This window comes from Strix aluco, chromosome 26 (assembly GCF_031877795.1).
Source record: "Strix aluco isolate bStrAlu1 chromosome 26, bStrAlu1.hap1, whole genome shotgun sequence".
In the NCBI taxonomy this organism is placed as follows: Eukaryota; Metazoa; Chordata; class Aves; order Strigiformes; family Strigidae; genus Strix; species Strix aluco.
The window spans coordinates 4,560,645-4,588,617 of record NC_133956.1 but is presented as its reverse complement, the minus strand read 5'-3'; the positions used below and the strand labels follow the sequence as shown (position 1 = coordinate 4,588,617).

The following is a 27,973-nucleotide window of genomic DNA, read 5'->3' as shown; positions in this document are numbered from 1 at the left end:
CTTAAAAGGCAAGGATGGACTGTTCTCTCTACTCAGATTTTTGCCTCCCCCTCACTCGCCCGAACCTCCAAGGTTCAGCAGGGACTCAGCAAGGATTTTATCGATTTTAACCCCCACCCTGACAAAACATGATTCAGAGACACTAACTCCATTACAGCACCATTTATCTTTCCCTAAGATGTGTGCATCACTCCCCCAGCAAGCCGTTCTCACCCTCACCCCAACGTTTGCAGCTTTAGCTCTAAAGCAAGCCAGAGGTGGACTCTGCTCCCAAACACAGCCCTGGCCCTTGCTCCACCGACAGATCTGAGCTCCCACACCTGGATAAACTTAACAGCAGCACTAACTCATCAGCCACCACAGCTTTACAGGCCGTGTTTTGGGCTCCCCAGCCCCCTTCCCACTCAAGTTTACCGAAGCCTCTATTCTCCATGAAGCAGCACTGTTGAACAGACAACATCCAGCCCAACCAGGCCACCCTCCACCCACCCCTGTCCACCTCCATAGAGGAGAAAGGTAGAACAAAGCCAGAACAATTCCCCAAACAAAACGACACCAAGAAAGAACTAGAACAAAGAATTGTTTAATTGCTTAACCCTTTCTCTTCCAGGGACCAGAGAAACAAGTTTTCTGCTCCTTCTAATGAGGGCAGTAAGGCTTGTGTGTTACCTCTACAACTGCAGGGGCAAAGTTTACGAGATGATCATCTTTAGTACTTGAAAAAGCGAGAAGCAATGGTCATTGCAACACTAAGAGAACCCTAGAGTCTCCTAACAGAGAGCCCATTGCTAGAATACAAAAATAAAGGAGGCATCCCTGCATATCCCAGGCTAGAAAGAGTTAACCAGAAAGAGCAGGAAGAAGCTTTCCCAAAGAGGGGGTTGAAGTAAACAGCAGAGGTCAATAAAGCAACATCTTCTCCCTACTTCCCCAGCAGGTTTTTTCCTTCACCAATAAATACAAATTCCTCATTAAGAAGTGACAAAGCAGGTAATCTGCCCACAACAAGGGGAAAAGGGGCTAGAGGCAGAAAGATTTTTCTCTCCCATTATTATTTCTCTTTTTTAACCAAAGCAGCCATTAAAAAAAGCACTCCACTGCAGAGGCAGGGAATCCTGTAGCTTTCACACTGCAACTGGCAGGTAAAAGAGCTGCACTGTCTCACAAGGGTAAAAACAACAAAAAATAGCTGCCACAGCAAAAGGTGAATGGGGAGGGAGAGGTCTGTTCTCTTCAGAGCTTTCCGTCTCAGTCTCTCAGTTTAAAAAATCAAAGTCTGCAGACATTGTCTACTGAAAGCTGAAAAAAAAGTTTGAGTGGGAGGAGAAGAGGGGAAAAAAAAGAGGATGCGTCTAGTAGGAAAGCCTTAAGCAAAAAAAGAAAAGGCCAGACCATGTCAAAAAGCCACCCAAGTGAGAATAATTTTCTGCTGTCTCTGGGTTTTGAAGAGCGTTGAGTGCCAGGGTACACTAGGGTGGGGGAGCTTGTACACAACCGAACAGGTAAACTGAGCAAGCAGCCACATCTACCACGCTGGTACTGCAGGAAAACGAGCAAACGTGCCCTCAGCAGCCAAGTGACAATCTGTCCCAGGAGAGCTCTGCTTCAGCTGAAGATGGAGGGCGAGTCTGCCATCACAGCTCAGCACAGCACAAGTAGCCAGTCGTTTCTGGGCGGCGAGGGACACGTTCCCACAAGACCAGGGTTTGCTAAGGCTCGGTTTCACCCACGTGTGAAAGAGCAGATGGATGTCTTTGTCTGAGGGGCAGAGATCAGGTCCCAGTTAGCTCCGCTGCGATTACAAGGGGGGGATCTCACTACGCAGGGAACAGTGTCCTTGGAGAGATGCTGCCAGCTAGGAGACTCTGTGACCTCTCCCTCCTGTACGAGGCTCACTCATCTCAAAGACTGTTCTGGAAGGGAGAGGAAGCCAGTTACCTTGATCAGCCAGCACTGCGCAGTCTCTCTCATCAACGCCTGGCAGCCAGAAGCAGCCAGAGAAGGAAAGGGAGGCCTCTCATCTTTCCACAGCAGGAACAGGAAGACCAGGGATTGCACCACATGGAAGAAGAGCCCTAATGCAGCACACACACATGCGCACACACTCCCAGACACACATCTCACACCCCTGGGACCAAGGCTAGCATGTTCAGACCTTCAGCAGTAAGAGATACGAGACAGCGCAGAGCAGTTAAGATCTCCAGGGGCTCTTTGGTCTTAGTTGATAGTCCTAGAAAAAAACAACCTCTTCGGATTCGGTTGTAGCACAGCTGTGTAAGATCTATTTGATATTTAGTGTTTGGCAACTGCAAGAGGAAAAACCAGAGCTGCGTGTTACATGAGAGGGGAAGGAATGGAAGTACAATGCTGCATTTCTAGGTGTACTCCTGGCTTTGCAGCCAGAGTCAGTGTGTGGAGAGTGGGAAGAGGAAGGAGGGTTCCTGAGAGGACCACTAATCCATCCGATGTTACACCAACCACAAGAGAAGGCCCACTTTGGCCAGGACAGAGCAGCTGTCTGCGCAAAAATGCTGCTGTCTAAGAGCTCAAAACTTTAGTCGCAACATATACGCGGTGGCAACGTTCTCAGCTCCAGCACAGGTGACATGGAGAGGAGAAGGTGAATACAGCTACACACATTTTGGGCAATGGAGAGGGAAGCTCTGGAAGAGTGCTGTTACCAGCCCCTTTCCTCAGCAGCTTTAGCTACATGAGTCCTCAGTCTCTGACCAAACCTGCTCCCATTGCTGTCACTTTTCTCCATGGGTTCACAGACCACAGAAGAAAGTATCAGAGCTGGGCAAGCACATCCTGCCCTGTTGAGCTGCACATACTCAGGGCCTTCACTGTTTCATCAACTAAGACAGATGCCCAGGGACAAGACAGGCAATATCCAGTCCTTAATACAACACAGCTACATCTGGTGACAACGTGTTAGAGATGGAAGGCAGAAGAAAGATGTTATGGGATAAAACAGGTGTTTCATGGCCAACAACTCTAAACCAGGGGCCTCTAGACAGGCTGGTAGCACGAAAGCAGAGTCAAGCTTTCAAGACCAAGATCACTGCAGTAAATTCATTCCATAACCCTGCCCTAGGTTTGTATTTTATTCAGGAATTTAACATCCCCCTCTGCAAATGCATGAATGCAGGCAACATCCCCCTGTACCAGATCATACAGCAGCTCTGGAAAAAAAAAAAACTCACCAGCTTACACTGCTTACAGACAACTCAAAGACCCCTGTTGGGACTAAATTCCACTAAAGGCAAACCCCGGACTGCACTGCCATGCTGCTCAGTAGCGTGACGGGAGAAGGAGGAGGTGGTGGCGATGGTTTAAAGAGACGGCCGCTCCTGCCCCTGCCAGCTTGTCCTACTCTGTGCATAGTGCGAAACAGTGCAGTCATTCATCAGAGAAAGTTCAGGACCAAGGAAACTAGGTTCCCTTTCAGCCAAACAATTAGAGGAAGGAGAGGCAGTTCTGTTTTAGCTGGGCCGGCACTGGACTTGCCCCTCTGAGCTGTCTTCATCGTCTGAGCCTCCAGCCCCACCACTGGTCAGTCCTGTAATCCGGTACCCCATGTTCAGCAACATCACCTCCAGCGGGTCTGCATTCATTCGTCTCTGGTTAGCTTGGGAAGCACCTTCCATGTCTACTACCACGCGGCCATTAAGGGTTTCACTCTGCAAGACAAGAAGGGAGAGAACTCAGCCAGGCAGCACTAGCACCAAAAAGGGGCTGCAACTATCAAGAGATCCCGGTAGGAAAGACAAGGATGTGCTGCATCTCACGACAAGAAGACAGCCTTTCACTGCAGCTCTTACCTCTGGCCTAGGGTTCCAGAGTCGTACAACTGGGTCAATGCCACTGGTAGCCAGGAAGCAGTAACTGGGATGAGGCTGGAGACAATTCACAATCGACTCGTCTCCCTGCAGCACTCTAACAAGGTTGGTGGTTTCTTTCTCCCAGATGAAGAAGGAGCCGTCATCTGACCCACTGACTATGTACTGTGCATTGCTAGGGTGAGAGGAGCAGAGACTGGAGATCACAGCTCAGAGCCAAAGCTAGTCTCTAGCAGAGATCAGAATCTCAGTTGGCTTCTATAATCAGCAGGCTGCCACCCCTCACGCTTATGGATCCAGATAAAGCTTTCTGTGTTGGTTCCCTCCATCCCCAGGGTTCATGTTTTCAATCCCAAATGGCTTTTCTGAAACGCTAGCCCAACCGGGTCCTCTGTGGATCTGCTACTGAACCAGCTATTCATGCAGCCACACAAGGAGGATGGTTTCTGTCATCTTTTTCAACCCTGCAAACCAGTGTCAGCGTCATTTTATGAACAGTCACATGGGGCTACGCATGAGGCTTTATCCGACGGAAGAGAGCATTCTGCTGCTGCTCACACTCCTGTCCTGCATCCCTATTACGCTCTGCCAACATACCTGCCAAAGAAATTGGCCTCTTTGATGTCTGTAGTAGTGTTACAGTGGCCACAATATCGGAATTTGTAGTCGTAGCTGCGCTCCCTCAGCACCATCTCATCCTCTGAGATGGAGTCCTTGCGGCCTGTGGCTCGCAGCCGGATGGGGCCACCCCCTTTCTTGTCTTCAGCTGGAAAGACAACAGATTTCCCTCATCACAATCTGGGCACCCCAGCAAACAGCTCTCTAGGGTACCCCAATAGCTATAGAGAAGAGTTAAGGACAATTCCAGCAGGAAGCAGGGTTTAGAAGCACAAGCTTCCTTCCAGATTATCTCCTGGATACATCAGACTCCTTTTATCATACTCTCGCTCACAAACAAACCAGGACCAGATGCAAGGAAAGAACAGGCTCAGGCCAGTTTTTATGCACAGTAACAATCAATCTCTCTCAGAAGTTGGAGCTTTACTTCAGAGGGGCAGTTTAAGGAGAACACTCCTTGTCCGATCATTAGGTTTTAGTACAACCTTGAAGAACCACACTGAACGCCGGCACTCACCGTTATCACTCTTGGAGAAGAGGGCTGCATTGATGTCTCTGTCCAGCGCATCGCAGGCACTGCTGTGTGCTTGTTCTGGGAACTTCCCTTTAAAGTCATCCAGACACTCCAGTGCTTCTGCCACGTACTTGAGTTCAAAGAGACAGCGGGCAAGACGGAAATGGGCCTTCAGGTGGCATGGATTCAAGGATATGGCCTTCAAGCAGTCTCTTAAAGCATCATAATGGTCCCCATCCCTGAAGAAAAGGCAGGGGTGGATTAGATAGCCCAAGCAGAAACAGCATACATTCGCCACTGCTGTTTCCCAGCCCTCATTTCACTCCACAGCTTGTTGTTTCCAGCTCTCTCTGTGCAAGCAGACATCCCACCAGCTCACGTACTAATAGCATTTGCTGTTTCCCAGGGGCACCATCTGACCAAGCCCAGCTTCTTGAACGCACCTCCACACGCACACAGGCAGCCCTGTAAAGCGACCACACAGGGAAGCCCAGCAAGTCTTGACCTGCCATTTTAAATCCGACAGAGCAGAGCTCACCGATAGAACACATTTAGGGAAGTCCTTTGAAGATGGAGGATGCACAAGCCCTCTGGCCAAGCAGACACAAGGCCTCTCCTGCAAGGCGAGCGGGGCCTCCTCGGAGCACGGCAGCTCACGCGTGCCCCTTGGTGGACGCACAGCGTGGCAGCATGTTTCCCTGCCCACAGTCACAGCCACTTGTAGCCCTCAGGAAGGAGCTACAGAACCACCACACTTCATAGCCCTGATGGACAAATATCTAAAGCAGCAGTCTTTTCTCACCTTTAGAGGAAAAACCTTCACGTTTTAGAAATAAGCGTTATAGCAGACTGGTATCATAATGGATATTTATATCCTGTTTACAGCTACTGGAGACTACGCTTGATTTCCCTGAGCTCCATGGCTGCGGGAATAAGAATGTCTCTGCTTGTGCTCTGGAAGCAGGAGAGACTTGATGAGCCTCGCACACTGGCATTCAGTTCAGACTGACAGAGGCTGAGAAGTCAGCCAGGGCTGACACGCCTGGTGTACCAGCATCGAGCCTGAACTGTTCAGAGGCACCACAATCTGTCTTAAGTGTGTGCCAAGTCTCCATACCATGGCTAATAATAATAATACTAAAAATAATAACCAGTTTCACACCTGTAACCTATGTGCACTGCACCTACCAAACAGTCCCAAGGGGAAGGGGGTGAATTGCCCTCTACCTTCCACAGGGTGACAACTTTAGATCACGTGGAGCCTTTGTCAGGGAAGAGGAGCTCCTGTGTCTCTACTCATTAAAGGCAGCTCCAAATCTTTGGGTTACATGTTAAGCAGCACTTATTCAGTGTCACAAGCATGTTCTGCAAACCATTCACCCTCCTGCTGCCTCCCGTCTAGGTGGATATTGGCCACATATTACAGCTTGCTAGCACAGTACAGGAGGTGGAGTGCCTTGTCCATGAGATCTGCAGTGGAGCAGAATTTCTTCTCGAGGTTCTTGAGGGCAGTCTTTGCAGCACTGTCTCTGGGTTAATCCAGGAGGCTGGATGCACAGCATCAGGCCACTTTTATTCAAAGAAAGAGGGAATGCAAGTTACCTGTTATGATGACAAGGAGTGTCTTACATTTTCAGAGCTGATTGGGCTATTAGCCGCTCTGTCACCCTCAAAAAATCCTTCAATCTCAACTACCTGTGTCAGACAGCCTGACAGACTGGTCTGAAAACGTACACATTGAGATGTAAAGCAGGCACTGACTTCTCCCATTGTTACAGGTTTGACTCAGCTTCTGCAAAAATGCTCTAACTAGAAATCAGCTAAGTACTGTCAACATAGAGTGCTAAAAGCAATCTGGAGAGTGATGCAGTTGGCTCTTCTGACCAAATTTTAAAAGGCCAGCCTTAGAAGTGCTGCAGAGTATGAGTAGCATCTTAAGGGAGATGAGCAAGGGGAGGTTAGGAAATTACAGACCTTCCTTTTTTCTAGATCTCTCCATTATTCAGAGAACGAGGCCAAAGCAAGACCTGCAGTGTTCTGCAGGGTGGCCTGTAGCTGTTCCTGCTCCGAACATGAAGGGTGGTTCAGCGTGGGTCACTGTCCAGCTGCTTCACCCTCCTTCCCCGTGACATCCCAGCCACCTCCTGCCATACACCAGTAGCTGTTCCTAGCAGAAGAGTGTTTTCTGCACCTGAGAAGATACCAGCTCAGTACTATTTAAATTCTAATCATTGCATGCCACAGAAACCCATTGTGCATATATTTTCACATCATCCTGCCACGGAAAACTGTAGCAAAGCACTAGCTGACACACAGAAAGGTTCAGATCTGCCAATATCCTTCGGGAAAAATGATTCCTGTAAGAAAAATGTCATTCATGAGATCAGCACTCAGCTTCTGTCTTCCATTCCTTAATCTCAACCTATTGTTCTTCTCCCTCTGAACACTGAGGTCTTTTTGAGGCAGCTCCCAAATCTCTGCTATTGCAAAACAGCCAGTAGGCCAGTTACCAACAGTCACAACAACTGCTGGCTGCTCTTTATCTTGGCAAGAAGATAGGAGAATTCATACTGGGGATTTCAGCAGGGAGAAGAGAAGGATATCCTCACAAAGCAAATGTAGATGAAGGACCACAGCTATTTTAAATATGTTAATGGCAAGTCATGCTACTCAGTCTTACTCTGCTCAAGGGGACAGATACTAAAATAACTCAGCTGTATCTTGCAGATGCAGCTCTGGCTATTGGTCAGAGAAGACATTACCTACTGGAGAGGCTAACAGCCTATTTTGCAACAATCAAGACAGAACCTCCCCCAGACTCTGAGGCACCAGTTGCCGCCTCCCCAGATCCCTCAGAGAGGTTTGTTTCCAGTCAAGGGGATGTGGGTTAGCTGGGGTAACACAGGAACCACCAGGTCATGCCTGACTATCTGCAGTACTAGTTACTTGGATAAAGCAGCAACCAAAGCAACTCCAGGCAGTCCTACAACAACCTTATATCATGAGATACGAAGTTATAAAGTATAGTAACCATTACCTCATCTGTTGACAGCAGATTTAGAGCCATACTCTAATGCAGATCAGAACTATCCAAAGAAACACAAACACCCTTGGAGACACACATAATGCTGATACTCAGAAACAGATTTTTGGTTTCTTTTTAAACAGAAAAGGAACAGAACATTACTCAGCATGCCAGTAGGCAAAACGATGAGCTACTACCAGCTGTGCCTGCCTGCATGGTACCCGTGGCCGTAATTTCTCCAACACATGCTGCTGTGCAATCCCCTTGTCCTGTGCCAGAGATGACCCACTGACAGCTTGACCCAGCAACCCCATCCCTGCTCCGTGGAGCCCGGTGCTTCGCAGTGGACAACAAGGTACTCGTGGTACTCAGAAGTCAGGCACCAGCAGCGCCTGTGACACTGAACTCTCCGAGATTCTCTGCTTCCTTACCACTTGCGCTTCATGTAGGCAGCAGCTCTGTTGCCATACAGCATGGCGTTGTTGGGGGCTTTCTGGACCGCTTTGCTGTATAGCTGGATGGCTTGAGTCCACAGCTGGCAAGCAAAGGCCTCGTTGGCTTGCTGCTTGATTCTCTCCAGATATGGAGGTAACTCCACTTGGGGACTGAAGGGGAAGAAGAAAGGAGCACAGGTAAGTCTCACATGCTAATGCTCTATTGACTCCAGTTAAATGTCTGCAGTGCTTCATTCTAGTTTAGTCAGTCCCAGCAAGCATTAGCTAATATCAAAAGTTTCATAAAAAGGCAGAAAGAGACCCTGAACAACCTGAATTTAGGAGGAAGGTTTCTTTTTGACCATCATTTGACTGTTTCCATTTTTTTCTTTATATACAGACCCATACTCAAAACTGAACAGCGAGTATTTCAAGCATCCAATCCCTCAGACATCACCGATACATCTTTGCTTTGATTGCATAAACACTTCCAATCCTCTTTTAGCAATGTATAACAGAATGCAAATTCAGAAGGAAACCAAGCATCCGAGTCCACAGGGCTGCACAAGGCCCATCCTCAGCAACCACAAAATTCCAGCCACATCTCTGCTGCCGTGGTGGAGGGGCCATCTAGAGGAAACAAGCTGAAAACATTCAACAAAGTGACTTTGGTGGAACCTAGACTACCCATATATGGTATTAAGCAACTGTGTCTTGACTTTTAACCATGTCTCATCAGCTGGAGGAAAAACAGTCGGCAAGATGTGCTTCAAGTCTGCTTCTGCTTCGCCCCAACTGCATTTTGCTCTTAAAGAAAGCAAGCAGCAGGAACAATAGAAGAGGGCTCTCCATCCATTCCTAGCTCACATGCAGACTGCAGGAGTAATGACACCAGTGTCATTGCCTTAAAGCAATTTTGGCCGCTTCAGTTCAGTCTGCAGCAGGCAGGTGCCCAAAAAAATGTCAAAGGGAAGCAAAGCTGTTTCGACCCAACAGCCTCTCCCATCTACAAAGACACAGTTTCTGCAGGTCAGGAAGTAACCACCACTGAGGACAACTAAGAACACCCTGCTTCCAGGTCTGAAAAGTCATCTCTTGGTTTTGTCTGCAGTAATTCATCAGAAGAAGGGAAAAATCCTCATGGACAACATTTCTCCCAGGATGTTCCTGCCTGATCTGACTCTCGTTCAAGCACCAGAAGCAAATGCAGCTCCTAGGACAGAGGCCACTTGACAATCAAGTCAACACGCCAAGTGGATTTGCACGTCACACCTTGTTTAGCAGCACCTGACCCTGGCAAGAGGAAGAGGACAGGAACAGAGCTGTAAGGCTTTCATGCAGGTAGAGCTGTCCCCTTACCTCACATGTGCTCTTCCTTCAGACAAGCGGAAGCCGTTGCTGTGGAGATGGATGCCATTCGACACTCCATTGGTAGAGGTTTTTCCATTCTGCACTTCTGAAGGTTACGAAAAAAAAATAAAAATACAGCCATGCTAAGTATCAATGTAGATTATACAAACTATTATCTGAAGCTTCAGGGATTTATTTTACAGCAGAGCCAAGCCAATACCACAGTCCCATCCGGAACAGAAATAAAAACTTCCATGATTCCACATGCCCCACCTCCTCCAGCCACTTGGATTTGATTTGCCTTCTTACATTTACTACAAAATCTCTGCAGTATCCTTTGTAGTACAACTCTAGAACAGAAAACTAGATACACGAGGAACTAAGTACGCACACACAAAGAGAGGGCAGCTTGAACTGAACTGCCTTCAGACCGAGTCGAGGCCATAATCAGAGTACCTGACTGATCAACAGAAGCCTGACATTTAAAACTGCAGAAGTATTTAGTAACAGTAGTAACTTCGTGTTTTAGATTCACTCAGATAAAGAATCATAAAGCGATGTTGTCAAACATTTAATAGAACAAGGAGGATCAGTAGAACCACTGGAAGAATCCAGTAAAAGAAATTCCAGATGCTTTATTCCTTTTCTTCTTTTCTTACCCTACTGCTCAAGGAGCCATTACAAGCTGAAGTAATCCTCTGAAGGTCATGCAGCCACATCATCAGCCATTTCTATAGAAAATATTTAGCTTCAATTTTTACAAACTGCATTTATGTTGCAGCTGGGAGTGCTCCTGCAGCCATTTCACAGGTTGGAAAACTGGGGACACCGTCCAACCAGGCTCCTGAACTGCTCAGAGATTTCAGTGTGCAGAGACATGCGTGCACACGAAGTTCAGCCTTTGCACAGCCTTTGCCTGAACTTTCTGTGCCCAACGGGGTGGAGCATTTGCTGCAGCTGCAGCTGCACCACTGTGAGCCTGTTCAAACCCTGTCCTGCCATTTAAAGCATGACCTCACCAGATACCACAGTACAAATCACCCACATGCATTCAGGACAGAAGAGAAAGGCAGGCAGGGCCTGCTACCAGGATGTGAGTGTTAGATTAAGGCCTAAGGCGCGCTGAGTACACAGATCAAACCATGCCAGGGTGCTCTGAGAGGAGGGAAGGGGCTGAGCAGGGAACACTCCCTGATAAGAGTCAGCCTCTGCCCGGGGAATAGTGTTACAGCCTTTCATTGCGCACTGCCTGCAATATCTGTGTACGAACAGGCCCTGTAAGAAACACAGCCAGGTATAAAAAGGCTTTTGGAAATATTTACTCATAAAATAAATGACTTTTTGATTCAACTCTCTCACCACCAGGAGGGATATTAGTGCCAGGGTAGATTCTTAGACTAGGAAAGAGATTGTTCTGTCTCCTTCCTAATGGGTGTAAAAGGGGATAGCAGATGTATTCTACATTTCACTAATAAGTTTAAAAAAAATAAAAACAATATATCATTTCTATGCCTGTCCACAGTTTTCCCCGCTTTAGCTGAAGGCAGGATACCAGGACCTCAACCACTCTACAAAACCTACTTTACCCTTGGTGCACAGCTTTAAGCATTCTCCTTAGTTCACACACGCATTCACCTCTCAACAGCTCACTTCTCCCCTCAAGACACACGTTTTGTCACTCTGTAGAAGGGTTTTAGAACTCAGGGTATGAACTGCACTGCAGAAACAGCCCAGCAACAGCCATGCCCTACTTCATTTTCCTAGTTCTTGCCCAGACTGGGCTGCACCCTGAAGAAGAGGTGTGTAGTATGTGATTTCACCCTGCCTTCCACTCACTTTCATGATAGCATGATACTTACCCCCTGAAGTATGGCACTTCTTTGGAAGGAGAAAGGTGTATGGTCGCTGTTTGTACGTTAGATCAAACAAATAGACCTAAGGAACGAAGAAAGAGAATGAGACAAAAGAAGTCAGTGGAACATTGATACTCAAGTCACAGAAATAAAACAGGGTTGGATGGCTGTATGGTTCCACATTTGTGTTTTGCCATTTCCAGTTTTCTAACTGGGAATCTTGTTTATAGATGGGTACACAGAGGATGACAGCAGTACCAGTGGCGTGTTCCATTCCAGCACCGAGTTCAGAAAGAGTAACGCTGAGAAGTAGGGGCTTTGTCTTACTGAGGATGTAAGAAAGCCCTCTCCACACCTACAGAAGTTAAAAGATGCCCTGAGCACAAACCAACCTGCTCAAAAAGCTTCAACTCCAAAAAGATATTTTAACTGTTGAATTAACACAGTGATCATGAAGAAATCAAACATTTATTGACAGAAAAGAGGCAGTACACTAAACAAGCAAAAGTCCCTCTAAGATGAAACCAAGATTTCCTGACAAACTTCGGAAGCAGCCCTGCAAAGCCCTAATTTAAAACTGTACTGGTATAGGAACGGACAGCCCAAATCAGACCTACAATCTAACTCAGCACCTTCTCTTAAAGGGAGTGAGTGCATCTGTAAGAAAGAGATCTGTAGAGGACAACCACAGAGTAACCTGCCCACAAGCGAAGGTCCTGCTTAATCCATGCTGATTAATGCTGTCAGGAGGATTTTCTCATTTCACTGATAGGCTTTACAAAAGATCCATGAATATCACCCAGCGCTTAAAATTAAAGCAATCAATACTCCAGGTGAAGGCCTTTGCTTCTGTAAGTTCCTTATTCACTAGATTCTATTATATTAGCAGTTTGATGTTTCAAGAATGAGTTATGAAATCTTTTCTAGGTCAGCAAAGGTCAGTTCCAGAACTGGTTTTTTACCTCTTCCGGAAAAGTGAAATGTGAATTGGAAAACCAGAACAGAACGCGGTTCAAGTTTGATCAGTGGTAGCATAACAAATAAATCCCTAATACCAAGCATTTAGTCTGAATGAGTCAGAAAGCAGTTTAAAATCAATCCTATTACCCACAGAGAAGTTGCTGTACCCGTTTTCAAGAACGCACAACAACGTACATGTGAAGCTTTCTGTCAAACTCTAGCTGCCTTCTTACCTGCTCCCCTCCCATGTTGACCAAGAGCTCAGTGCCGTCAGGACTGAAGGTGACGTATGTGGCCACCAGAACTCTCAGCCGGTTGTTGTAGTCCGGAAGCTTCACTGGAAGGTGCCCTGTGGGGAGAAGAGGCCCCTACATATTAGTGTAACGAGTAACCGTTGTCTTTGTCCGACCCCAGCTCCTCCCTTTTACAAGAGGTTGTTAGGAGAGCAGTGCCACGAAGCGCATGCACCTAAGTGATCTTCCATTTCCTACTGCTGTTTATTGAAACCTTCCATCAGCCACCAAAACACGTAGATGTGCACAGCTGCCTTTTCACAAGTTCTAGATACCAATTCTGCGAGGCCAGCTCTGTATGGAAGACCAGATTATAACGAGCTTGCCAACAATGAAGTCTGCAGAACCCAGCAAATCTCAGTTTTAGGGATTCACTACGGATTTGGCTTCTGCGATTTGTGGCCATCTGCAAACAAATACCTCCATCTTCAACCCTCTAACTGGGTTTCCTTAATAAAGCCCTTAGCACAACCAAACCAAGGCTCCTAAATATTCAGCTCACACACAGGTTCTTTTGCTTCAGACAGTAGATGTGTTGCATGACCAATTCAGGGGACCTAAGAAATCCTCTAGTGGGACTCATCAGAAGCAAGACTGTCAAAACTGGTCTGCTGAGCATGCTGGACCAAGATACTTAAAAAAACCCAAGCATTTGGGGGAAAAAAAGATAGTAAATAATGAGCACTGGAGAACATCATCCAGACTGGCCAGATACTGCATCGCTGATGCTTCATCTGCAGGATGAGGACAAGGCACTTCTCTTCCGTGCCAAAAAGATTCTGAACAGCAGCCTTGCTGGGACCAGTTCCAGGAGAAAACCTGTAGTGTCCAGGTTATCCAATCTTTGACTTTCCAATAAAAGTGACAAAAAGACATTTACGCTAGACAAGAAGTAAGGCCAGCTCACCAACACACCAAATCAGGGAAAGTGGGCAGGTAACATAAGCAAGAATTCACAGCATAGAAGTGAAATAAACTGCAATTCCACGGAAGACCCCTGCATCAGAGGAGAACTCTTCCAGGCAGTGGTTTCTTCTGTGATGGGTAGAACTCCACTTCTTCAGGCATCAACTTAAAGTCCCACCAGTCACCCCCAGCACAGGTCCCAATACCTGCCACGTAGTACTGTGCCGCACCATCGGGAAGCGGTTTCTGTCGGTCGCAGAACGTGTGTACTCCAGCTGAAGGACTCTGCTTCATGCTTTTTCTAGCCAGAAAGAACAACAGTCTTATAATCACAGCATTCAACTGCTGAAAGCCTGATCTACGCTGGCACTTCTTGTTCACACACGAGGGCAAGGCCTCATGCTTATACAGCTGTGCAGTCACGAGCCTGTCTCACACCACCCCAGTGTACTCACACAGATGGGAAAGACTGGGGGTGATAGAAAAGCCTGGGTAAAACTGCACGGTGAGACAGGCGAGTACCACATCACTGCAATTCCCCCTTCCCACCAGTGCCTTGAACAGCTTTCTGTACCACTCAGGTCTGCCCAGAAAAGCCAGTTGCCATTACCTGTGGTTGTGGATCATGCGTATGTCATAAAGCCGCACAAAGGGTCCACTTGCCCCTACTGCTAAGTAATTGTTATCCTGGGGGTTGACCGTCAGGCATTTGGCCTCCACCAGCTGCCCGCAGTACTCTGTCAGGTCTATCAGGACTTCTGAACGTTTGCTGTTCTCTCGCAGATCGTACTGTCTGCAAAGGGAAGAGAGAGTCAGGCAATCCGTGTCACTGGGTAACAGAAGCAGCAGTAAGAGAGAGGTTAGCATTCCATAGTGTCCAAACTGAAGACCACCCCGAGCAGCACATTTATACTGCTCAGTAGTGACCTACACTTAATTATCCAGTTTGCACATGAAGAGATGACACTAACAACATTAACAGTCCTTTGTGCCACAGGTTACTGGAAGCATCTCAGTTCCATATACACTAGGCCTCAATATCATTGAGGATAACCATTAAAACCAGCTCTATAATGTGCACAGATTTATTCAAGTCCCAGATTAAACTCCAAGTTGTGATCTCACAAACAGTAGCTCGTATGAAAAGCAGAACAGACTCTTGTAGTAACATTACTCATTTAAGAGTCTCAGAGACTCTGGGGGGAAACATCGCTCAGTGTTGTATCTCCCTTCCATTTGACGTGGCTGTTCCTTACATGGCCTTTCCTTTTCAGTGGAGGAAAACAGAGGAGCTGAGGAGAGTATTTATCGGAGGAGTCTACATTTCAAGATGAATCCTTCCAGTTTCAGGAAAGGGAGAGATTAACTTAAGCTCTTTAGTACAGAGACGGTCTCTCTTCAGATCTGTGCATAGTACATACTGCAATGGATCCTAATCCAATTAATATTGGGGCAGAACAACTAGAGTTCTGTACCTGATTAGCCCGTCCTCTGCTGCACTCCAGAAGGTGTTAGGCCACATGGGAGCTGTGGCAATCCGCTTAACTCTGTTGGTGTGATCTCCAAACATGTGGATCGTCTCCTTGACAGTCAAGTCATGGACATGCACCTTGGAATCTGCAGCTCCCGTGATGAGGATCCGATCCCCTGAATGCGGCAGGAACTGGGGGAGACAGATTTGACACTCAGACTGTGCTGAGGCTGTTTGCACAGACATTGCTGAGCTGTCCTGGCAGGTCACAGAGCAGCTTGCTTTAGGAACACGGGACGACCCATGTTACTACCTACATTACACATATGTAGGTACTCAAGAGTCACCAGCTACAGTAGCACACAAAATAGCCTCTTTGTCACACACCCCAATTTGCTACAACCATTTCCTTTGAATTTCCAGAGAGAATGAGATAAGTCTGAGCGCTGCATAAACTAAGAAGTGCACGTATTAGATTTAATGCAATTTTTTTCCTAATATTAGAAATATTATTTTGAGGGGGTGGTGTGGAATTGCTTGCAGGAAAAAGTTTCCCAGCAAGGATCTATTCTCTTGCTACTTAGCTTACTGGTTTTGTTAAGCTGTTTATTCCTTCCAATCATATACCTTGACAGAAAAGATGTTTGCAGTATGTCCTGTGTGCATAGAAAGGAGTTTCTTGTGGTGCAGAGGATCCCAGACAATGGTATGCTGGTCATCAGAGCCAGAGGCCAACAAGCTAAAAGAAACAGAAGAGAAGTATGCATCATGTATTCTTCTGTTCTAAGCTGTGACCAATTTCTTGGAGTGGTTTGACCACAGACAGCCATTAAGTTAATTCAGCTCTAAGAAGCCCACTTCCTCTCTCTTTTCTCAGCTATGTGTTCTTGTTGCTCCCCATGCGCCAACCCATTCAGTCAGCTTAAGGAGCTAAACCAGCCAAATATCAACTCCATGCAAAATAAAGTGCGTGTTTTTCATTGGTTTAGCTCATTGAACCAGCTCACCACAGATTCAGATGGCACAGGGGAAAACAATAGGAGCATTTGGTCAACAACAAAATGCAGAGCCTCCATCTTCCTTATTAGCCTGGCTGCATTAATTGCTCCACATCATCCCCGAACCCAAGCCAAGGCATTCATTCCTGGACTTCGGATGTGCCCAAGCAGTCCCAAGCCAGGGCTCATTTAGTGATTCACAGACTATTTTTTAAGTGCAGGGTGTGGCAGCGGCACTGCAAGGCACTGTTTGCCTTGTACATCTATCTTCATCTGAAGCAAAAGAATGACATCTGCAACTATCAGCAGTTTTAAACTTATTTCCTTGTAGCTGTATCTCTTTCAAGTACACTAAATTTTCACTGGTAAATAATTCTGAAGAGTATCAGACAGCAGACTCCGGATCTTTTAAGAGGCATGTCAAGAAATATGCGCTCTTTCTTCCAGTCATTTCTCACATAGATATTCTTTATTCCACTTGGTTAACGGAAATGCTCTTACATTTAGTTTCCCTCTAAAATAGCAGGGGGGTAAATGCTCTATCTCCCTCTCTGATATATTTGTCCCCCAGCAGAAGCTTTTAACGGCATGGTGAAGGGGGTGGGGAAACGTCACTACCAGTTGGGCAAATCCTAAAGATCCATTATAATCCATAATACCACTTAAGAGGAGAGAAGCGGTCTTCAATCTCCACTTGTTAGTCTGACCATTTCCCTTCTGAACTCACTAAAGGGGCGTTTCTAATAATATCCAGATATATTTAACAAAATAAAGCTTCTTTTGAAGCGTGAGCTCTACTACAGTTCAAAACTTTGAGCTTGAGCTCCACGATACTAGGGATGGGAAGCAGCTGCTTATGATAAGATGACCTACATCCTCCTCTTGGGAGAACCTGGCGTTATCAGTTTGTTGATCCCCCGAATCAAGCCACATACTTACTCTCCTTTTTCATTCCATTCTAGGCAGTTGACACACCCAGAATGACCCTGAGATAAAAAAAAAAAAGGGAAGATGGTAAGATGGTATTACACAAAGTTCAGACTTATCAAACAGAGCTGTTCTAAGACAAGGACACAGAGAGCTCCCCACACATAACAACTTGTTCCCAATACAAGCAGGTTTTTTTATTACAACCCTGCAAAAAAACCACCCACATGGCAGATAAGCACCTCTGAAAAAGACAGACATGCTATAGCGGTTGGGGTAGAAAAGGCAAAATGAAACAAATTAAAAAAAAAAAAAAAAAAGTAGTGTTGAATAAAATGGCAGCTTAGTCTCAGAGGCTACAGATGAAATCCTGTACATGTGGAAAGGTGACTTTGCTTCAAAAGCCCTTGGCTAGGCTGACAAATTACATGTACAGGTTCTCTGGGAACACAGGGAAAACGCACTTTTGGTAACTGTTTTAGAAGCACCTTGCTGCTGGGTGGCTACATCATCCATCTTCATCCAAATTAACTAACAACTGTACCAGGAAAGACTAGGGGAGCACTGAGTAGCGTTTGATATGGGAGACGCAATTGAAAAGGGGCACAAAAGAACCTTTTCCTCCCCCAAACCAAGATACTCTTAAAATCTTTCTAAGCTGTGTCAGACTGCTATACAACAACCTGTTCTTTAGGCAACACATCACACTCTTCAGCATTAGAGCTGAGTTGACAGTTGACCATCGCCTTCTTCAGGCACCACTGTTGGGGTTAGCTGATACGTGCCCTCTTGTAGGTGCGTTAGGTAACGCAGAAAGCTCACACAAGATCTCGCTGAGCTATTCCTGGCTCTAATGCAGTTCTGTCCTTTCTGCAGCGAGTCGTACAAGCAGCAGCTCAGTTTGCTCTTTAAACACTGCTCGCTTACCTGCAATTCTGCCTCTAGGCCCAGGCGTCGAATGAATGGATCGGTGACATGATAGTGTCGTTCGAAGCCCAGCGCACCCCTCTCCTGCACGAAACAAACAAGTGCCACACTGACTACAGCAAACAAAACACTCCTTTTTCTCTTTAAGATTCAAGAACTTTAAAGATCACTCAGAGACCTTGCCAGGTATTGGGGTGTCCACAGCATCGGGTAGGTACCTGTCTTGTTGTAGGGAGACATCATTTGCATCATCTCCAGGTAGGCAGTTTGTAATCCTTGCCCCTGAATTGGTTTAAAATGATGTTTATCTAATTGCCAGGCTCCAGCTGGGTAGCCAAGACAAGGTCTGAGAGGCCCACACTAAGACAGAATAAGTTGCCTATATGGAAGACAGAGCAGAGCTTGGGAACGCCTGTTGTTATCCCTTGGCAAGGATTTCAGAAGCCACTCGCTCCTGAGGACGGCAGTGCTAGACCACAGCTGCTCAGAGCTCTGCCATTACACAGACCCTGTCCTGAAGCACCACCACCACGGGGCAAAGTATTGGGGAACGCAATGGACAGCATCCTTTAGAGGAGGCTTATTTCATGAGAAAGGGAGTAGGAGCTTGTAGTTGCAGTACCACAGCACAGCCTGTTCTACAGGGAAGAGAACAGCTGCCACCAAACTGCGTCAGTACAAATGAAGGTGAAGAAAAGCAGGACAGTTGTTTCCCCTGTGATCTCGCAGGGTTCACAGATGCATTAGCAGATGGCTTCAATGAAAGAAGGCCAACTGCAGAGGCAGGCATGAAGAAAAGGGAATGCAAGTCATATTTGGGATGGAACATCTAACATCCGAGGAGATTCCTTTCAAGGACCCGAGCCAGCCCCGGTCCCGTCCCATGCCATGCTACAGCCAGGCGAAGACAACGTAAGCATTCGCTATCACCATTTACAGAGGAGAACACTAATGTCAAAAATGACACCGATGGTACTAGGAACACGTTAGTAGTCCCAGAGCAGACACAAGGAACTAGTGTACCACGTACAGCTCCACACAACAAAAGCTATTTGAAAACAAAATGGAGACAGATATAAGAGGATTGGAGGAAACACAAAAACCAAAACAGGCGTTTTGTAGTAACTTCCATTACAAACTTCAAACCCGTTGACATATTTTTAGGGAGAGCATTCCCAAAACACTGCTAGGCCCAGTGCAAGGTGCTGCACTTATAACTGCCTTGCTATTGCAACCTCAGTGGCTTTGCGAGGTCTGTGCAGCAGGATATTGCTTTTCCTACAAGGAACTGTCAGACTTAGTAATCTTCCAAGGTCACACATGAAAGTCTGACAGAGCAGACAGTGTGAAAAAGTCCCAGGCTAACGCTCTAACCACAGAACCATCCCCTCCTTGTTACAGCAGCAAAATAAATCTTTGCACATGGATTAAATTACAAAGTTTGGTACCAAACTGCAAAGTGAAGGGAGCACTCAAGCTCCTAGTTCCTTATTCTGGCCGCTAACAGACCTCTTTCGTGAATGCTGATTACCAGCAAAGCTGCAAATGATTTAAGGCCTCTGAGTCCAAGTAATAATTGCCTATTGTGTCTGCTGGAGCTAGTCCTTTCACGTTAAGAGATATTTCACAAATGCAGCCATCAGATGACTGATCTGACCACCACAGAAGTTTTTTCCTACACAAAGAAAGGAACACACCACTCTTTAAAGAAAAAGAGACAGAAAGAGCCTGAGACAGAGATCATTAGCTTTACTACAGTCAGAAAATACCTTTGATGGCAAGATCACACAAAGAGAACACATAAAGAAGCAGACAGAAAAACTCATGAGGGAAGCTAGCTAAGGGTCCTTTATGGTGCCCAAACACAAGTAGCCATATTTCTCTCTTCAACATTGTACTCAAAAGGAACAGAGCTGCTGATGTCAAACTAGCACGGTGTGCTCCTGCTAGGGAGAAGAACTGTATTCCTGTCGTGCCAAACTTCACCCCAGCTCTTCATTAAGGATAGTGATAGGTCCTATGTGTTTGTTCTCTTAACAAACCGGGATGGCTTCTTATACAGCTTATCAATATGTAAGTAGCAGAGATCTTTTCAGAAGTAAAGGCAACAACATGAGTATCTCCCAACCCAGCGTGAACACCAATTCTCTATCTGCTCTCCACCCAACACAAGCAAATATTTGGCTAACACATACCTTGATCTGTCTGTGGATGATGTCTCTGGTAATGTTTGCTTTTGCCATCTTCTTGCAATGGGGCAGACGAAAAGAAGCTATCGGAAGAGCTGCTGTGCATCCAAGCATGCCAACAGAGAAAAGATCCACACTAAGGGCATTTAATTACCTGCAGGACAGAACCAGAGGGAACAAAGGCAGGCATACAAACATATTAGGCCATTCATACACAATGTCAAGTACTTTATTTTCAAAAAACAGCGGTGGGTAAGAACTGAAAAGTTTTGTATAAAGGCTCCTTGAAGAAACTCAAGGATGGGAAGGAACAGCATAAGACTGAAGAACATCTGACTTAAGAGGCCATCCCCAATTTGCAGAGAAATTCACAACTCCAGGACGACATCAGCCTAGAAAAGCCTCTTTCTTTGTTTCTGTGCCAGCAAAGACCCTGCAAGTCCGGGCTACCATCCTGTTTCACAGCTTGCCTCCCACCACTACGTGTCCACCCATGTCCAATTTCACATTTCCCAAACTCTACAATCAGCAAGACTTATTACACTGTGAACAAACGAGGTGGTTTTGGTCACCTCTTCTCTCTCATTTACTACATTTGATTATCAGCCAAAAAAAACCCAACCAAAAGGACATAAATGTTCCTTAGAAATCACAACAGCCAACCATCAGGTGACACTATCATCAGAACAGCCAATTACATTAGCAATAGAAAAGGGGCGATCATTTTAATTTCTTCTGGAAATGCAACTTTGAGTTTTTCACATTCTTAATGGAGTTCCATATTTAATACACTACCTAAATAATTTAAACCCCGTAGAATTAGCTACATCTGCTAAAAAATATTCAAATTGCAGAGTGATCGTCACAACCCTGCTCCGGACAGGCTGCCTAGAAAGGACCAGTTAATCTCTGAGAAATGATGTAATTCACCTCATTTACATACCACAGGCCCTGCGCTGTCTCACTTTGCTATTTCTACAGTTCTCTTTAAAAGAAAATAATAAAATTTTAAACACCCAGTTCGTCCTACGTAACCCAATAGTTTTAAATTCTCTTTAAAAGCAATCACAAGCAGAACAAGCCAAAATTTTCAAATGAGTCCTCTTTTGAATGAGGAAATGCTGATTCATTGAAACAAGAACATTTCACAGAAACGCAGCAACAAATAACTCCGCTGAGGTCAGGCAGAAGTTTTGACAAACCCTGCCTGGTTCATCTGTCGGGTTGCTGCAAAGCGAGGGCTTCCACCCTGAGCGACTTCAGGGCCGTGCAGCCGTTCTGCAGCTTCCCCTGCACGGCAAAACCACGAGGCTCCTGCATCCCAGGATCCCCAAAGCCCTGCGCTTCAGCCACAATTTGCTTTCAAAACACTGTTAGCGTGCATACACGGGCATTTCCCCATGGGGAGGAAGCACCAAGAATTCATGTTTCCTCGCAGAAAGCAGAGTTCATCCGAAGTGGAGGTTCAGATCGCTTTCCTAACACAGCCGGCTCCTCCGTGCAGCTCCGCGGTGAGCACAGAAACATCATTAGACCTACAGATAGCAAGAAAAGTCACACAAACAAACTGAAAATCGGATTTTCTTGCAGTGGGCTCCTAAACAGGATTTTTAGGGTAGCCATAGGATCTCTCCAACACAACCACAGAGAAAAGGCACAGCTGTGTGTAGTCTCTGAAGATGAACGTCCCTACAGCAGACGGCAGAAGACAAGCAACCCTCGCAGTTGTACTCCAGTCCTATTTTGTACGTATGATGAGAACAAAATTGATAAAATTCCCACAGTGAGAGCGCAGGCCTTGAACGCAAGGCGAGTCAGGACGATGGGAGGACTCTGCACAGCAAGCCTGCTCCCAGCCCACGCCCAGCGAGGGCTAACGGGGCCGCACTTTCACCAGGACCGATTCAAACCCCAGATGCACACGTAGCAGCCCAAACTCACCACCGTCCAAGTCTAGTTTCTGCAGCAGATGTGTCCAGTAAGCCAGCGGCCTCTGCCACACATCTCAAGTTCAGCATGGCAGAAGCAGCTCAACTCACATCCCAAGATGTTGCAGCAATCAGCTGAGATTTTTTGGACCTCAGCATCTGTTTTAGTGCGTAAGTTGGGGCTCCTCTAGAATCCACTGGCCAGCCTGAAACTGAGCAAGTCTGTATGAATTTGTCCATCACGTACGTATTTAATCCACACTCCTTTTACTCCAGAAGTAGCACCAGGAAAGCTAGCACGCACACCCAGGAAGACACCTCATGTTTTAAGCATCTTTTACCTCACTTATTCTCCTGTTAAGCAATAGTTGCTTCACTCCCAGGCTTAACAGCAAGAGGCAGCACTGTGACTGCATTTGGTCATCGCTGTTTCACACTAATTCCTGTAGTAGGATGATTAAGCTGTCAGATTTTGATAGCTATCCCCTGGCTTTCCACATGAGCTTAGCGTAGGTATTGTTTTGCCTGTTTATGGAGGCAGAGTCTATAACTGTCCTGATGAAGAGCTTACGAGCATGGGAAGGAGAGGAAGCGGGCACCTGCAGCAAAGCGCCTCGGCACCAGGGCAGGGGGATCCTCCCGACTCTGCAGCTCAGAGGTGAACACAGGAAACCAGGCCAGACCCATCGCTCCTTGTGTCCAAGGCCAGATCTACATAAACATGCCAGCAGGGCTAAGTAAGCTACATCGCTGGAGACATCCACGAGGACGTGGTTTCCAGACATGCTTTTCTGCGAAGTTCTGCGAGCGAGAGGACTGCTAACTCAAAAAGCAGCTTCAAGTTTGGAGAGACTAAACGTGCCGGGATGAACGGTATCTGTGATCTCTCTCCTCCAGTTTCTCCAGACACCCTTTCCAGCTAACAAGCCTCCACCTGCCCTTCTCCTGGGCTGGATCCCCACAGACTGGCCTCCTTAAACAAACCCTCCAGGATACACAAGTGTTTTCTCCATTTATAGCTGCAACAGGGCAGAGAGACCCTCCATCGTTCTGCGACGCCTCAGCAGCTCACCCCTCAGGCGAGGGACTCTGGTACTCACTGTACAAAACCCAAGATCTTCTTACCTCTAAGATTATATCCCAAGGCTCCCCTCCTCCTCCTCCTTCATGTATCCCTATTAAACACACCAGCTGCCTGACCTCACACAGCACTTTTCTGCAGGAACCTGTGACCAGTGACTGATGACAGTTAAACAACTTTTTCCAGAGAAGTGAATAATCCATTAACCCAAAGTACATCATAAGGAGACACGAGGAACAATATTCCAGCAGATCTCAGCATCTCAGCCTTGTCTGCAGCTTTCCATTCCTCTTAGTGCTTCCCTACAGATTCTGTTCATAGTCCCCTCTCTCCAAGCAGAATCCAGCTAACTCTTCTTCTTCCCTGCCAGGCAGGGACTGCTTGCCTTCCTCTCCAAGAGCAGTTTAGTTTTCGTTTGATCTTAGGACCCCGAAGAGACCTAACACCACGCCAAAGCCAAGCAGGCCGTCACCTCCCGACTGACAAATGCCCCACTGCTCTCTTAAGACCCCTAGAAGTATTTTTGTCAGATTTCCTACCTCTAGTCATGGCTAATTTCTAAACAGCTCATTTTTATTCAACTCCTATCTAGCAAGAAAAGCACCAAATAACCTGAAGGACACACATGGAGAAATGCACTTCATGGATACAGACCTCCCATACTCTACAGACAGAAATAACCCATACCAAGAAGACAGTTTACTGCTGAATAAGTTACTGCAAAACCACTAATACACTATAAATCCACTCTTTGACTGTATGAACAGGATGCTCAGACGGAACGAACATCCCCAAAACCTACCACTCCTTAACACAGACTCAAATTCTCTTGCTCTCCGACAAAGCGTCCTCTGCCACCACATTTTACACCTTTCGGAACTCCAAAACACACACTGGCCGGGAGAGCGCAGCAAGACACAGGACTTGTTATTTCTGTGAGTGTTTTTAGGATTACAGATGCGCTGTGGAGCTTCCCAACTCTCTGTACAGGTCATGGTCAGCTGCGATAAATCAGAGGTGTTCTCAGCAGATTGTCGTTCAGCAGGTCTCAACAAGAGATCAACACAACTTTATTTCTTAAAAGATGCGGGTCAAGAAAATCATCCATGAAATCAGCCCTTTGGTTGACAAAGCTGAATAAGCCAGAGTTTAAAAGAAAACATCTGATGCATAACTGACTTTAAACATACTAATACAAGCATCCAAGGCTATGCTAGTAAATTGTTCAGTGTCCACCATACCTGAGATACTGATGCATGCTTTTTAGCATTTGATCATTAAAAAAAAAAAAGGACAGGCTTGGAAAAAAAACAGTCAAACAGGAATGCACGAGCCTAAGGTGTCTCTCTTGCCCAGACAGGGCTTGGTTTGGCGACTAAATGCTGCAAAATGCTTAAAGGTCTCCCAGAATATGTGTATATGCTTGGCCAAGAAGACTTTAAGAGCTTTTCTTGCTTTCACGATGCTATTTTTTGTTGCTCAACAGGTATTCCAGCGCTGCAAAGGTTTTGGCAACCTTTGGAATCACAGACAAAGAATTAAGCAGTCCCAAATTCTCATTCCAAGTCAGACTTTATCCATTAGCCATCCCAGACTCCCATTCACCATGACTATGATAGTTACCCAGTTCTCGAGTTAATACGTGTAGAGCTCCTACTACAGCATTAAGTGCTCTTCATGCTAAAGACTATATATATGACCACACCACTGTACATGTAGATCAACAATCTCCAACTACGTTAGAAACAGACCCTTGCATAAAGCATAAAATCTCCTAAGATTTGTAGGTCTCCTGGAAAATATATATAAATAATCAGAGAAGAAGAAACTGTGCCTCCAATTTCTCAGACACATACAGGCTTCCAATCGTGAAGCCCCTTCCAAGAGTCTCTCTATTACCACTAAAGGCACGTAAATTGGTGTAGGATGTTCCTCTTTCAGCAAAACCTCTGGGTTTGGTTTCAGCAAAACTGCTGTGCAAATTCTGTTCACTTTTAGATAAAGTGTTTCCTAAACCATTCATGCAGTTCTCTGGCTTTTAACTAAACCTGCACAACCAACTCATGATGAAACGAGAGGATTAAGTCCCAGTGACAAGGAACAATGTAGGATAAATCTGCATTATTGCTACCAGTGATGACCCCACAAGCAGCTTCACTTTGGCTACATGTAGGAGATCATCATGACCTTTTCTGGCAATTTTTTAGATGACACTGGAGCACATTTCTTCATCACTCTTCAAGAGCATCTCTGCGCTCAATTCCAAGCGAGGACAAACCTCCCTCATCCCTCACTGGTCCAAACCTGCCTGGAATACCCCAGACAGGCCTAAAAACCTGAGATCTAGTTAAAGCTGCTACCTCATCCACAGTAACAGCCTCTTCTCAAACTACACCCTGAAGCACAAAGTGGTGTAGTTTGGAACCTGCAGTTAGCTGTCGTTGGCTCACTGGACTCCTGCTTCTGCAGTGCAAAGCTCCAGAGGCTGATATAGAACTTTTGCAACACTTGGCCTTTAAATCTGCAGTCAAAAATTAACAAATCACAGATTTCTGCAGGCTGTGAGCTCAAAATCTGTCAGGCTGTATTTACACTGACAGTAACCTAGGAGCCCCTTAAGCTCCTGGAAAAGTACGCTTTCAAAGGGTGCTTCGGGGTATGGGGAGGAAGGGAAGTAACGAGATTCTCTGGTTTTCCCCAGCTGGCTCTTCTAATTTTCCTGAAACACTTGCTCTGAGTCTGGAAACAAAGCCTCGACATTGGTAACACAAACAATTTAGTCACTTTAATACTGAACGGTCCCAATGCGGCTAGAATTTGGGGGGCTGCTCCTTTGCTTGAACGGATTTTCCCCTCGCAGAACCACCTGCATACACCCCACTACTTCACCTACACGCACAGCAGCGCACTGACACAGAGAAGTGTCCTGCAGATGTGGGCTTGAGTTCAAACCTGGGGATCACCGCCCCTCAGAAGAGCTCCATCGACACGAGGAAATTCCACAAAACAGCAGGACTCATTCTTAAATTAGCAATCTTAAATAAGCAATCTGATTCCTAAGTGTTTGGATGCGCCCAAGTTTCTCAGTCTCCAAACTCAAGGTCATTGAAAAAAGCAGCACTGCACACTACAAGCCTTGCGGATACGCGACTCATCCCAAAGAAAGATTCCTATGACCCTTCCCTTAAGCATCTATAAATTACTTCATGCATCCAAATACCACCTAGGACCCAACTCAGCGGGCTTCTTCAGCCTCACGACTTACTTTCCTCTTTACCTTGACTTTCCGAGAGGTCATGGATCAAATTATAGATAGGTTTGGGGTTTTTTTTTAACAAACCTAGAGAAGCAAGAGGAAATGACCTGGTTAGCAGCAAACACCCAGTAAAAAGAAGGTTTTGCTACAGCTGAAGGAGTTGCCAGGAGCAGCAGTCACTCCCCAGGACAGATGGCTCAGAACACGGAGCCAGCCAACAACAGAGGAAGGAGTTGCTTACAACAGTGGTGGACAGGAGCAGAGGTAGGATCTGAGACCTGACAGACCCAGCACAAGAGGACAGCAGTGCCAAGGAAACTCTGATATGCCCAGAGACGCTGGCCCCCAAGGTGGTTACAACCCCCTAAGCTGACACCCCACCTCTACCCTTCATCCTCCAGCTGACACAGTCATCCACAGGAAGAAAGGGAAGACGCAAGACACCACCTCAGCCCAGCACAAGTAACAGCCTGATGCCAAGACCCACATGGCCCAGTAGCTCCCGGAAAGAGTTCAGCCAGCAGATGCTGGCAGCGGGGGAAAGGTTGATCTCCTCTCCAAGGAAAGGCTGATCTGCTCTCCAAGGAAAGGGGTTGCAGGACACCCACTGGGGCAGGAGAAACTTTCCCTTTAGTGAGGCTTTAGTAAGGGAAAGGTGAGCAGGGGAGGGAACAGGGCCCTTAGGAAAGGGGAGAAGAAAGCGAGGACAGGGCAGTGCCAGCTAAGAGAGGGGGAAAAGAGAAGTCAAAAGGCAGGGGCTGAACCTGGCAGGGGGGGAGGTACCAGCCAGAGGATGCAGGTATCGACAGGGCTGGGGGGAGAGAGGTCCTTGGTTAGAGGGGGAGGGTGTGCAGAAGGGATGAGGAAAATGGGGGATGAGGGGCTCGGGGGAGGCAGGGGGTGGACTGGATGAAGGAGGGCTTCTTAAGAGAGATGGGGTCAGGCTCCTGGCAAAGGGGGGGTGGGAAGCCTGGCAGGGAGATAAGGGGGACACACACACACATCTGACAGGGACTGGGGCAGGGGTGGCTGGCAGGAAAGAGGGGGATAGCGGGGGGGTGTGGGGGAACTGTCAGGAGAGGGAGGTAAGGGGCGGGGGAGGGGCGGCTGACAGGGAAGGGGGCCCGGGGGGGATAGCTGACAGGGAGGAGGGGCTGCAGGGGCGGGCGGGGCCCGGCCGGCCGGCGGGACCGTTACCTGTCAGGCCTCCCGGGTGCGGGCGCAGCGGGCACTGGAAGTTGCGAGGCTCCATCCATGCGGGGGGAGAGCGGGACCGAGCGGAGGGGGGAACCAGAAGGACCCCGCAGGTACCGGGCGCCGTCCCCGGGGCGCGGGGAGGGCCCTCAGGCGCAGCCCGGCCTAGGCCCCGGCCGTGCCCCCCCGCCCCCTCCCCTGTTTACC

General features: G+C 46.9%; 1 protein-coding gene across 2 annotated transcripts; it reads right to left on the bottom strand.

The window, feature by feature from the left end:
* Window positions 1–567: 567 nt before the first annotated feature.
* Window positions 568–27,973, bottom strand: WDTC1 (WD and tetratricopeptide repeats 1). Of its 2 annotated transcripts, XM_074850876.1 has the most exons (16): window positions 27,770–27,972; window positions 20,314–20,461; window positions 18,119–18,202; window positions 17,204–17,250; window positions 15,894–16,005; window positions 15,271–15,458; window positions 14,406–14,588; window positions 14,002–14,096; window positions 12,830–12,945; window positions 11,643–11,718; window positions 9,793–9,889; window positions 8,431–8,604; window positions 4,978–5,213; window positions 4,440–4,608; window positions 3,825–4,017; window positions 568–3,683 (listed from the first exon to the last, which is right to left on the bottom strand). In XM_074850876.1, the coding sequence occupies exons 2-16, from the start codon at window positions 20,419–20,421 to the stop codon at window positions 3,486–3,488; spliced, it is 2,076 nt and encodes a 691-aa protein (XP_074706977.1). In that variant the 5' UTR covers window positions 20,422–20,461; window positions 27,770–27,972; the 3' UTR covers window positions 568–3,485. The 2 variants fall into 2 exon arrangements, with proteins under 2 accessions (XP_074706977.1, XP_074706978.1); XM_074850877.1 differs by lacking the exons at window positions 568–3,683; window positions 3,825–4,017 and adding an exon at window positions 4,034–4,306 and having other exon boundaries at window positions 27,770–27,973.

Coding starts and splice junctions, on each gene's coding strand:
- WDTC1 (XM_074850876.1), bottom strand. CDS start 20,421: ATGCTTGGATGCACAGCAGCTCTTCCGATAGCTTCTTTTCGTCTGCCC. Junction 8,605..9,792: donor GAAGGAAGAGCACATGTGAG/GTAAGGGGACAG, acceptor CTTCCCCTTCAG/TCCCCAAGTGGAGTTACCTC. Junction 3,684..3,824: donor TCTGGAACCCTAGGCCAGAG/GTAAGAGCTGCA, acceptor CTTGTCTTGCAG/AGTGAAACCCTTAATGGCCG.